The sequence below is a fragment of the Manis javanica genome, chromosome 4 (assembly GCF_040802235.1).
Source record: "Manis javanica isolate MJ-LG chromosome 4, MJ_LKY, whole genome shotgun sequence".
NCBI classification, from domain to species: domain Eukaryota; kingdom Metazoa; phylum Chordata; class Mammalia; order Pholidota; family Manidae; genus Manis; species Manis javanica.
Window position 1 is genome coordinate 30,287,531 of NC_133159.1, and position 12,493 is coordinate 30,300,023.

The 12,493-nt window shown below is 59.3% G+C and overlaps 2 protein-coding genes and 1 pseudogene across 2 annotated transcripts in view; all 3 read left to right on the forward strand.

Moving 5' to 3' along the window:
* The window catches only part of MACF1 (microtubule actin crosslinking factor 1), a 471,369-nt gene that overhangs the window by 341,251 nt on the left and 117,625 nt on the right, over positions 1–12,493 (forward strand). The window lies entirely within an intron of this gene.
* The window catches only part of BMP8A (bone morphogenetic protein 8a), a 29,219-nt gene that overhangs the window by 12,003 nt on the left and 4,723 nt on the right, over positions 1–12,493 (forward strand). The window contains exons 2-6 of the mRNA XM_073233649.1: positions 1,028–1,217; positions 1,616–1,764; positions 8,618–8,812; positions 9,606–9,685; positions 10,214–10,324. Coding sequence (XP_073089750.1) covers positions 1,028–1,217; positions 1,616–1,764; positions 8,618–8,812; positions 9,606–9,685; positions 10,214–10,324 — 725 coding nt within the window. The remainder of the gene's footprint in view (positions 1–1,027; positions 1,218–1,615; positions 1,765–8,617; positions 8,813–9,605; positions 9,686–10,213; positions 10,325–12,493) is intronic.
* Positions 3,295–6,027, forward strand: LOC140849228 (uncharacterized; annotated as a pseudogene).

Sequence of the window (12,493 nt, forward strand, 5' to 3'; positions counted from 1 at the left end):
TCACCCCAAACCACATCACTCCCCTGCTGCCAGAACCCTGACCCCCACCGGCCATAGGCACAGCCCACCCTCCTAGGACATAAGCCGAGCCCTCTGCATCCAGGGCACAGCCCTCACGCTCCTGACCCACACCTCCGATCTGGGGGCGCCCTCTCAACCCACGCCTGTGTGTGTGAGGTCCCCTCTGCCTAGAATGCCCTCCCCTGCCACCTTCTCCAGCTGCCAAGACTCTGTCCCATCCGCCAAGGCTGGTTTAGGTGTCATGTCCTCCAGGAAGCCTCTCAGATCCCACCATGCCTTGAGACCCTCCAACTTCCGCAGCACCTGAACGGGCCTCCCCAGGTGCTGTCACTCCCACCTTGCTTCCTCTTGCTCCTTTCCTTGTCCCCCACCCTCCTTCCTCATTCACCTTGTTCCAAAGGGATCTGCCATCCTTTGCCCTTTGCCCTTTGCAGTGTTCTGTGCATGCCGTCCGTTCCTCAGCTCACGCGGGTCCCTTCCTTCCCCGTCTCCTAATCCCTTGACCTCGTGGCAAATTCACAGTCACTCCTCTGGCTGCAGCTCCAGTGTCAGTGCAGTCTCCCCCCATCTCCCACCCACGCACCTGGGTGACCCTGGAATTGCCCCATCCCACGGCCATGCACTCACATTTGTCCCTGCCCCCCTGTGGCCTTTCCTGCCTTGGTCTGATGTCCCTCTCCCCAGGGAAGGGATCTGTCCTCTGCCTCAACTGGGGTCCCAGAGCCAGCAGGGGTCTGAGTGGGGCAGGCTGGGGTTAGGGCTTGGAGGCCAGAAGTGGAAGCTCCCATGCTGGCACCTGCCGTGTGCTGGGCTCTGTGCTGGGCACTTCACTGCACGGCCTGGCCACTCCCTCTCTCACCTGGAGGTGGAGCCTGGGAGCAACCTGTTTGCAGAGGAGAGTGCGGCACCACCGAGGCTGCCCAGGCCCCACTCCCACCTGGCTCTGCTCACCCCGAAGCCTGCGCCTGGAACCACGAGTGACTGTCACCCCTGCTTTGTCTTGCAGTGGAGCATAACCGAGCCCTGGGCCACCAGGAGCTCCACTGGAAGGAGTTTCGCTTTAACCTGACCCAGATCCCAGTGGGGGAGGAGGTCACAGCCGCCGAGTTCCGGATTTACAAGCTGCCCAGCACCCACCCGCTCAACAGGACCCTCCACATCAGCATGTTCGAGGTGGTCAGGGAGCAGTCCAACAGGTGCCTGCTCCTCACCCTGCCCCTGGTCAGGCCTCCCTCAGTGTGTCTGGCCCAGGCCTGGGTGGACATTTCCCAGAGGACAGAAGGGGAGCTTCCTGGGGAGCATGAGTCCCCTGGCACCACGGAGAAAGGCCCAGCCTCAGTCCCGTTGTCCAGCCCCCTCCCAGCTATCCTAGGGGTGGGACCTTGGACAGGTCACTGAGCTCCAGAGCCTCAGCTTCCCCTCTGCACACGGTACAGTAACACCTTCCTATGTCAGATACAGTGACATGCTGCACATAAGGCGCCCAGGCCAAAGCCAGGCATGGCAGACGCCCACTAACGGTCCCCCGGGAGGGCCCTGGGCACACAAAGGCGGCTGTGCCGGCCCTCGGTTAATTGTTCTTTCATGTCCACAGGGAGTCTGACTTGTTCTTTTTGGATCTTCAGACGCTCCGAGCTGAGGACGAGGGCTGGCTGGTGTTGGACGTGACAGCAGCCAGTGACCACTGGTCGTTGAACCCTAACAAGGACCTGGGACTCCGCCTCTACGTGGAAACAGAGGATGGTAAGGCTCAGGGGTCTGGCAGTGAACCTTCTCCGGGGGGCTCCTCCAAGGCTGGCCACTGGGGGGATGATCCCCTCCCCACCTGGGAGGCCTGTGGGTGAAGGGGGTAAGATTCCCTGAGTGCAGGACAGCCAGGGGCCCCCTGCCTGTGGGCATTTCCCTCTGCTCCTCTGCAAAACCAACATTTGTTTTGCTAAGAGGGTCTGAGTCATTCACGGTTTCCCTCCCCAGTCCGGTGGTTCGTTCACTCTGGGAGCAGCCTCTACAGTGGAAGCGTCAGGGCTGGGCTCTGCGGGAGGGATGTGGTTGCACCCTCAGGGCTGATCAGAGAGGCCTGGGTATGATCCCAGCTCTGCAGCTTCCTAACTCGGTGACCTTGGCAGGTTACTGACCTTCCCTGGCTTCAGGGTTCTCACCTGTAGAGGAAAGATTCACGCATTCATTCATTCACAGGTGTGTGCAGGAGCCTCCTTCATCCCAGGTGGTGGGGATAGAAAGGCTGAAGGTGGGCACAAGTTTGGTGTGTTTGAGCTTTGGCCAGGAGCCATCATGGCTGCAGCAAAGAAGGCCAGGGAGGAGAGGAGGTGGACAGGTGGGCAGGGGGTTTCTGAGTTCAGTAAACCAGGCAATGTGTTGGTTTTCTAGGGAAGCTTATTGTATTTAACAGCAACAGAGGATGACAGGGTCTCATCCAGCTTTTTAAAAAGAACCCTTGGAGACCTGCCTGTCCAGGAGGTGCAGCGTCTCTCCCCGCTCCGTGTGGGCCACTCTTGGTGACTGGCTTCCCAAAGTATGGTATGGACGGGGTGGGAAGTAGCTTTACAGCAGAGAAACCTGCGCAGCACCGCCTAGGCCAGGTGATCAGGGCCCACGTGATTAAGTCCTGTGGGTCCCCAGTGCCCTTGGTGAGATGGGGTGGGGAGGGCACTCCACCAGTGCGGTCTTCCCACAAAATCCACAACCCCGGTCTTTCCCTGAGAAAAACATCAGACACACCCAAACTGAAGAACATTCTACAGAATATCTTCTCAGAGTGGTCAAGGTCATCTAAACCAAGGAAACTCTGTGAAATTATAACAGCCCCGAGGTACCTTAGGAGTTGTAATGACTAAATGCCATTTGGACCCTGGATGGGATCCTGGAAGAGAAAGAGACCACTGGGCAAAACTGATGAAATCCAAATAAATCCAGGTGTTACTTAATAATAAGATACAAGTTTTGGTTCGTTCCTTGTGGCAAATGGACCATAGGACCTTAAGTGTAACATTTCCCAGGGGATCTGGGTCTGGGTATATGGGAACTCTGTACAATATTTTCAGTTTTTCTGTAAATCTCAACTATTTTTTAGAAAGCTTTACTTATTGTATATATAAAAGAAAGACCCCCTGACCTCGGGGGGAGAGTGGACTGTGGGGGCCATGCTTGAAGTCCCGAGAGGCGGTGAGAGCCCCGCGGTGTCCAGCCAAGAGCTGTGAGTGGCTGGTGGGGAGCCGGCAGAAATGGACCCCTGTGGTGGAGGAACCAAGGACAATGTGGGTGAGCCAGTGGGCTTGCTAACGGTTCTTTTCCCCCTGAGTTGGGGGAAAAGACGGACGGGCTTGAGGTGGGAGATGAAGAGTTGTCCTTTCGGCAGCAATCTGAGAGCTCGGCTAGGCGTCCATATGGAAACGCATCCGGGACAGCTGGAGACACACGTGGGAACCAGCGACGTTAGTGGGTGTCCAGCCATGGCACTGGAGCGGGTCCCTGGGGAAGGGAGGTAGCACTGCAGACGGAAGGGGACCTGCAGGGCCGAGCATTCCCCGAGTGAATCCTCCCGGCTCCCTCCAGTCCGGGGCCTGGTCCCGCCGTCTTCCGTCCGTCCTGTCGGGCCGGGAGGCCCGGGCCCCTCGCAGCGCCGAGACCGAGGCCCGTGACGGGGCACCCGCGGGCCGGTGCGCCCCCGCCCGGCGCCCTCCCTGCTCTGTGACGCGCCCTGGCGCCTGCCGCGGCGACAGGCCCGGAGCCGGGAGCGGGAGCGGGAGCGGACGAGGCGGAGCTCCGGCTGCCGGCGGCGGCGCTCGGGCGCTTTCTCCCTGCCTCCGCTCGGGGCCGCGCCGGCCGAGGCATGTGCGGCGTGGCCAGCAGCGCTCGGGCAGCGCCAGGTCCTACAGCGACCCCGGTGGAGGCCGTGAGGACGCCTCCGACGGCGCGGAGGCCGTGGTCGGGGCGCCGGGCTCCGCGGATCCCCGAGAGCCTGACAGGGGCGTTCGCGGGGCAGACCCCGCTGTGTGAGCCCAGGGCTCGGCGGGCGGCCTGGACCTGGAGCCGACGCCCCGCGGCACCCTGGCCGAGCACATCTGCGCAGGCGGAGCCGGTGCCCGCCTTCTGCACCCCGAGGCCTAGGGACCCTGGTCCGGGAAGGGGCGCGCCCGTCAGGCCCTACGAGGACGGCACATAGCCATCGTGAGTCAGCGCTGGAGATCGGCTGGAGGCCGACCTGCGCGGCACCTCACCTTCAGGCGAAGCCCCGGAATTTCAGCGCGCCTGTGTGCAAGGCTGCAGAAACCCCGTGGTGGCTGCAGAAACCCCGTGGTGGCTGCAGAAACCCCGTGGTGGCGGCTGCAGGAATCATGGGTGTGGGCTTGTTTGCTCCGGAAGACATCCACGCACTTATGTAGACCCACTAGTACAGGGGGGAAATATGAGGAAAGAATGGAGTGCTTAACTCTCTGGAAAGAGGGAGGTGGACAAGCCAAGCCTGCAGGTGATAAGGGTCATGCCTCACCCAACGGGCAGCCCTTGAATTTGAGGATGGCATGTATGCCCATTTGGGCATCAGAATCCCTCTTCTGGCCAGCAACTACATCAGCCCAAATGTAATGTTCATCTTCACAGTGAAAATGGGATCCTGGGCTTGGGTCCATTCCCATTAACAGATAAGGTGGATGCAGATCTCATCAATGCAGGCAAGCAGAGAGTCAGCGTTCTTCCTAATGGCTGTTTTGTCTCCAATGACGATTCATTCAACATGATTCGAGGGGGAGGCATGCACCTGACCTGCTTGGAGCCATACGGGTTTCCAAATACGGACACCTGGCCGACTGGATGATACCCAAGAAAAGGTGAAAGGCATGGTGTGTGGGTGATGGTGTCTGGCACCAAGACCAGGGTCGTGGTCACCATGGAGCACCGCATCGAGGGCGCTAACCTCCAATTCTGGAGAAATGCATGATGCCACTGGTGGAATTGGTGCGCAACAGCATCACCACTGAGGAGGCCGTGTTTGACGTGCACAGGAAGCAAGGACTGACCATGGAGGACATCGAAAAGAGCACTGGGTGTGGCCTCACCATCTCCCCTGATCCAGACCCGTGCAGCAGATCACAGCCAGACTCGGGGAGTAAACCTTGCTCACAGAGGGTGTGCTCATTTCAACCTCATAGGATTTCATCCATACGAAGTCGGAATCACATTTATATGTTTCACGAGCAGTCTGCTCAGTTTCTTCTGGCATCTCAGACATGCTACCATTGGAGAGACCTTGTCCTCTCAGGAGAGACATGAGTGAAAAACCAAAGGAAAACCTGGACATCGGTCTTGTACATGCTGTGCGTACTGAGAACAGTCTGCCATCACTGAGGATGCTGGATGCCCCCTCTGGCTGTTATTTCCAGTAAATTCTGTGCAGCTTGAGACGATCCCGTTGGAGGGATATCAGTGAAGTGCCTTCCTCAGGAATCATGAAACATAGGGAAAAATGATGAGAGAGGGAATGACTCTGCCCAGACCCTCCCCCATTTTACAAGGACCATGAAAAACAGTCAAACGTAAATGTGAATTTGTGATTGGAGAAATGCTGTGCGAATGAAATGTTTTTCCCTTTGACCCTTCTGACTTTCTCTTCTGCGACTGTTCATTTTGTTGCTAAATCCTGTTTACCTGTAGCTACGCCTCCCCCTGCCCCCACGAATCTCCTCCTCATAGCTAAATAGGTGTCTCTAGAAGGAAAGCAGGATGGTCTAGGTGGGCCAGGGAACTGCTAAGAGGAGCAGCTGGAAGGAGAGAGACTGTGCTGCTACTCCACCAGGAAGTTCGCTGCTGGACTGTAAATAACAGTCCATCTGCATATGGCCAAGGTTGTGGCTTATGATAGGAGTTCTAGAAACCTAGCCAACGGACTGAGGTGGGTTTCCTCGTCTTCATTTATGGTGTTCCTGTGTCATCCAGAGCAGACACTTACACCCTTCCTCTCTGTTAGGGAGCCCCAAACCAGCCTCTCACTAATACTTCATTAAAATCCAAAGGGTTGTGAGGTATTTGATCCTAAATTAGTCTCATAGACGAAAAAGAAAGTGTGTGTGTGTGTGCACGCGCGCGTGTCACTGGGGCCTGCCCCAGGAGGAAGGGCCCGATCCTGAAACATAGAGACGGGAGAGGGTGCTTGTTGAGGGGACAGCCTTGCGGTGTAGGGGGAGCGGCCAGGGACCATGACCAGGTTGGGGGTGGAAGGGATGTTGAGGAGTGGACAGAGGGCCTCCTTTTGGATGGAGGTGGACTAAAGGACCTGATCTGCCCTGGGCTTTGGGAGTTTTCCAGCAGCAGCGTGGAGCCGACTGAGGCTTCCAGGGGCTGTGGTTAGAGGGCCGTTAAGACAGTAACAGAAGGAAAAGGGTTGAGTCCTCGTTCATGAGGGAGTAACCTACGGGACAAAGAAGACCTGGGCCACAGCTGGGATTCCCTCCTAGTGTTTCAACCCAGCCTACTGATTGTCCTTCAGCGTGGCCCTAAGGTCATGTCCGTGGCTGCAGGCTGAGGTGGGACAGGGCTGCAGGGAAGGGTCAGGTGGCAGCCGGAGCAGAAGCCTTGGGGGAGATGGGAACATCCTGGTCTGGCACAGTCGGGAGAGGGTATGACCGCCTGCCCCGGGACAGGAGAGGGCAGGTGAGCTGCCACGACATGTGGGCCCTGATGGGGTAGGGCAGACTCGGAGAAGTGGGGTGAGGTCTCATGGGGCCCCCTGGCCCACAGGCACAGCCTCCTCCATGGGGCCCTAAGGAGGAGGCCACCATGTGGCCACGCCTCTATGCCCACCCCCTCTCTGCCAAAGGTACAGTTTGCTGTCACACACCTCAAGGCCAGGCCTAGGGGCAGGGACCCCAGGCCTCAGTGGCTCCTTATGCTCCCAGCTCTGCTGGAACTGGTGTCAGGGACCCCTGCTCAAGGAAGGGTGGGGCAAAAAGCAGAACCTGTCAGGGTTCTGGGCTCTGGCAGGAGGCCCGGGGGCTCCTTCCCAGGTGTTAGTCCCCTGTCGTCTCCCTCTGCCCCCAGCCAAGCCAGGCCTCTGCACAGTCTGCATGGGAACGGTAGGAACGTCTTGGCCCTGGTGCGCTCGCTCTGGGGCCTTGAGGAGTTGCTGTGTCTCTGGGCCTTAGTTGTGCTTCTGTAAAATGAGAACCTTGGGTTAGCTGCTTCCAAGGATCCTCAGTCAGGTCACCTGGCCTGTGAGGGCTTCCAAACGGCTTCCTAGTGCCCAACCCCAGCCTTGCTCTGTGGAGCTCTTTGGCGACTTGCCGGTAAGGATCTACTGTGTTACTCCCTCTGCACAAAGGGCAGCCCAGTCAGATCCTCGATCAGAAAATTGCACAAGCAGGCTGGGGGCACTGACTGGTCTCCCTGGCCCCTCAGTGGACAGAGCTCTCCAGGGAACAGGGACAGGGCAGCTGCACACCCAGGCCTAGAAGGCCGCCCCCATGTGTCAGCTGCACTCCGGTGCCATCTGACAGCCGCCCACCCACTGCCGTCCCCTCCAGTGCCTCCCCTGGTGGCCTCACTGGCCTTGTCCCTCTGGTCCCAGGGCTTGTGTGCGCCTCACAGCTCCGCCTCCTCCTGGTTCCGCAGCATCTTCACAGTTCCACTGTGAACTCGTGACTGACTCGCCATGACCCAAACTCTTCCAAATGGCTTCTGTTGGGGCATCAGCCCCTGCAGCTGACAGCCTTCAGGGCAGGATCATTCCTCAGTGGAGCCTCTAATGGGCCCAGCGTGTTCATGTGCGGCAGGTGATGGCATAGGTCAAAGGTCAGTGTCTGGATTGATTAGATGTTCAGTCAACTATGGCCCATGGACATGGGTCTAAAGCACAACTGTTTAAGGGCTGACCTTTGAGCAGGACTGTGGGTGGAGCAGGCAACGCCTTTGACATTTAGTGTATGACAGAGAATCACATTAACTGGACAAGAGCACGTGCTTCAGAATTAGACCGCAGTGGGCTGAGCCCTGGCTCTCGGGCTTTGTTCATATGTCTCCACCCCGCTGAGCCTGGTTTCCCAACTGTGGGCATCAGGGACAGTCAGTGCCCTGCCCTTGGCCAGCGCTCAGCAGGGCAAGCGCTCGCTAAGTCCTGGCAGCTGCTGGGTGTCATACATCCCACAGTGACATCCTCAGAAGTATGGACAGAAGCTCAAACCCAGGCCTCGGTGGGAATGCTGGTTCTGAGAGTCCCTGTAGTGTGACTCTGATTTTCAGTGAAGAATGAGGTAGAGTTACAGTAAAGACAAATGGGGTCATCACTGCAAAATGACTTTGCAACCTGTAAAATGCCTCCCAAGCAGCAGTGTTCCCGGTGATCACTAAGAGTGACCCTGGGGGGCACCAGGCCCTCTTCTCCCCCGTCTCCCTCACACCTGCCTGCTGGGACCACAGGAGAACCTGGGCTCTGGGCTCCGGAGGACACCCAGGACACTGGGGCCCCTCCAGCCCTTACCCCCCATGCTCCTGGGCCCACCGAGAGCCCGGCAGAGAGAGCACTGCAGTGTCCACGTGCAGGGCCTCCACCCATGGGTGACCACCATCTCTCCTTCCTCTGTCTCAGGGCGCAGCGTGGACCCTGGCCTGGCTGGTCTGCTGGGGCGACAAGCACCGCGCTCCAAACAGCCTTTCATGGTCACCTTTTTCAGGGCGGGCCCCAGCTCCATGCGAGCCCCTCGGGCGGCAAGGCCCCTGAAGAGGAGGCCACCGAAGAAAACCAATGAGCTGCCGCGCCCACACAAACTCCCTGGGATCTTTGGTGAGGCCCGGGGCTGGGGCTGAGGTGGGCTTTTGGTGAGAACCAGGTGGTGGCCTCACAAGCCTTTGGGGTCTCAGTAGGGCTCAAGTCGATGGTCCCCCCCCCACCCCGCCACCTTCCTGACACAAGCCCCGAGAGGACCGGCCCCGCACTCCCCCTCTCAGGCCCCTGAGTGTCTGCCCCCTCCGTCCCTGCCCCCAGAAGTCCCTGCTCTGTCCTCCCCTGGCCCACCAGGCCTTCCCTCAGAAGACCTGTCAGAACAGGTGCCCTTCCTCCAGGCAGCGTCCCCCCTGCAGCCCTCGGTTCTTCCCTGGGGAGCCCTGCAGAGTCCACGCTTCCTTACGGGAGGGTTTCCACCTGAGGCTGAGCCCCTCGGGATCGGGGATGGGCCCGACCCAACCAGCGGCCTCCTTCCCTTCACGGGGCGTCACAGGAACCTGGGGAGAGGGGGCAGCAGGAGAGGTGTCCCTGCAGTAAGGGAGGAGGAGCCACTGCTGGCGAGGTTTCCCTGGACTGTGACTGGGGCCTTGGGAGGCCCACAGATGAAAGTCAGAGCTATCTGGGCTGAACGTGGGGTTACTCCGTGGCCCTCGGGAGCCCTCAAAGGTTCTCGAGCTGGGTCACGGCACCAGCAGAGCTCCCAGATGGGCTTTGTGAGACCAGATAGTGTTGTTTCTCGTCACTCATTTTATTCAACAAATGTGCCCATCAGGGTGGCCCCTGCCCAGGAGCTCCCCACGGGAGCTGCACAGAGCAGGAGCCCCAGAAAAGACTTTGCATGTGTCCCCTGCAGATGATGTCCACGGCTCTGATGGCCGGCATGTGTGCCGTCGGCACGAGCTCTATGTCAGCTTCCAGGACCTCGGCTGGCTGGTAATTTCTGACTCTCCTTTTTTCTTAAATGACAATCTGCACCTGACCATCCTAAGTGTGTCTCCAGGAGGAGGGAGAAGTGTGGGTGATTTTCATTTCTTTATGTATTTCCTTCTGTGTTTTCCCTGTTTCTTGAAGAGAGAATGTGCTACTTTTATAGTGAGAAGTGTTTTTTTGGTAACAAACATGAAAATGGAGACCCTGAATCCTCAGCCATAACATGTCAGAGCCGCAACAGGGAAACCAAGGACGGCCGGCACCCCTGCACTTGCCGTCCTGCGCGCCGCGGGAGCCGAGGGCAGTGGGAGCAGTCCGGGGAGGACAACACCAGGGAGGACAACTGGGCAGTGGACAGAGCGGGGCCGGGCCCTGTGCTGAGCAGCTCGGTGTGGGTGCCAGGCCTCTGCGGGGAGGCTGCTGAGCCCAGAGGCTGAGGAGGCAAGGACAGCCCTGGTCCCGTGCCAGGTGCTGCACCTGGGGGCTCGAGGGGCACTGGGCTGGGACTCACCTTCTCCCCTTCTCCTGCAGGACTGGGTCATCGCCCCCCAGGGCTACTCGGCCTATTACTGTGATGGGGAGTGCTCCTTCCCGCTGGACTCCTGCATGAATGCCACCAACCACGCCATTCTGCAGTCCCTGGTCAGTACCTGCCCCTCTGTGGGGCCCTGGGGGAGTCGCTCCTGCAGCAGCAGGTGAATGGGTGCACCTGCTCGTGTCTCAGGCAGCTTCATGTGTGGAACTTTCCTGCACGTGTAGTGTCCTTTCCACACCACATGGACCACACCACATGGAAGCTGGTCGCCATGTGGCCACACTGTACACCTAGATGCCCACACACCTGGCCATGCGCACACCTGGCTCACACCCCTGCTGGTGCATACGTACATTTCTGTGCCCTCCACACAGAGACAGGGGACACCCATGTACATACTGTGGGTACCAGACTGAGAAAGGCATGCCTGCGTGACAGCAGAGCATGGGGCAGACATAGTAGCCGGCAGCCCACATGGGTGCTGTGCATGCGCACGCCCACCTACCCTGGAGTGTGCAGACAGTCCCCGTGCGCCCTGGGCGCTGAGGGGCTCTTGTCTAGCCGTGGCTCGTTCTCCAGGCACCTTCCAGCTGTTACCTCCACAGACCGTGTGCGGTTTTGGCCTCCCTGCGTCTGGGGAAACGTTAATGCCAAAGTGCGGGTTATGGGAGCAGCGCTCTGCAGCTGCGTATTGCTGAGCGTTTTGAATGTTTGTTGACTCGGTGGCTGAGACTTCTTTCTAGAATGTTAACCTAGGTCCTAGTCCCTAGAGTGCCGAGCCTTGTCTCTCTCCAGAGTGTGTTTAAAGGCAATGCCTTTGGGTGGGAGGAAATGAACTAACGAAGGGACCTCTGACTCTTTGACACCACCTTTCTCATCAGCGGAGTGGGATTTGCTGCCTTGGGAGCAGTGACCTTGGAGAAACTGGGGGGTGGTAAGGTGTGTGGCTCCCAGGCCTGCCCTTTCTGCACATTCTTCTCACAGCCTCTGGGGGCCATTGGCGACGCCCCTGCACCTCCCAGGTCTTCCTGCCCCCAGGCGAGCAAAGGAAAGGCCAGGAGGAGGGGCCCTGTGAGGAGGGAAGGTGGGGCCTCCGCAGAAGCAGGTCCCGGGAGGGCTGGTGGGGCTCAGGTCTGCAGGGAGGTGGGGCTGGCATGGAGCACAGGAGGGGAAGAGATGGCAGTAGGTGGCAGGGGCTGGCTCACACAGGGCCTTGGGGGCTCTGTAAGGGTCAGGCGGTGGATTTAATCCCGAGCAAACCGAGAACCTGGTGTGGGGTTTTCAGAGCCTCATGCTGACTAGCTCTCAGGAAGAGCCTGTCTGGTGCCCTTGGAGGGCAGATGGGGTCAAGGGCAGAGGAAGCAGGAGCCAGTGTGGAGGCTGCAGGGTCACTGACAAGAGCACCAGGCAGCTGGTGTGGACGGGGGCAGCTAGGGTGGAGGGGAGGAATCCAGGGGCCTCGGGGTGAGGGAGAGGAAGGACCCCCTTCCTGAGGATGGGCGGGAGCCTTGTGGGGGCAGGTGTGCTGGGTGGGGGAAGGGCTGGTGGGATCAGTTCTGCTTTGGGGGCCAAGTGTGAGGCCCTGTTAGGCCCCAGGTGGCCAAGTTGGGCAGGCAGCCGGATGCCCAAGTCTGGAGCACAGAGGAGGGGGCCAAGCTGAAGCTCTGAACTTGAGATATGTGGCTCCTGGGTGGCCTTGGAGTTCTGAGAACAGATGAGATTCTCTGGAGAGTGGAGGCAGCAGAGGCAGGCCTCCTGTGTGGGGAGGCCCAGGGAGGAAGAGAACCCCCTGGGAGGCCAGGGGAGGGTTGGAGGACAGGGTGTTCTGGGGGCCCAGAGGAGGAAGTGGGTCCCTCAAAGCACCCCCTCTGGGCAATCTCCACACAGCAGCCAGGGGGTCTCACTAAAGGACTCCTGACCACCTTGTTTCAGCAAAGAAACTTCTCACTCCTTCCCATCATCGAGAGGCAGGCCTGAACCCATGGCTGGGGCCTCGTCAGCCACCCTGCCAACATGACAGCATCACCAGCACCCATGCCTGCACACGTGGGGCCAGGACATGTGTTTCCCACCCCCTTGCCTTGGCACTTGCTGTTCCCTCTACTGGGAGGGCCTCCTGGTGGCCCTGGGCCCTGCCCCTCGCACTCACCCTGCTCCTCACCTCTGTGGTCCTTCTCTGCCACGGACCATCCAGGCTCACCTTCCAGGCCTGCAGGCCTGCTGTGAGGGTTGCATGGCTCCCGCGGGTCCTGACTATCTGCTGGACTGTTCCCCAG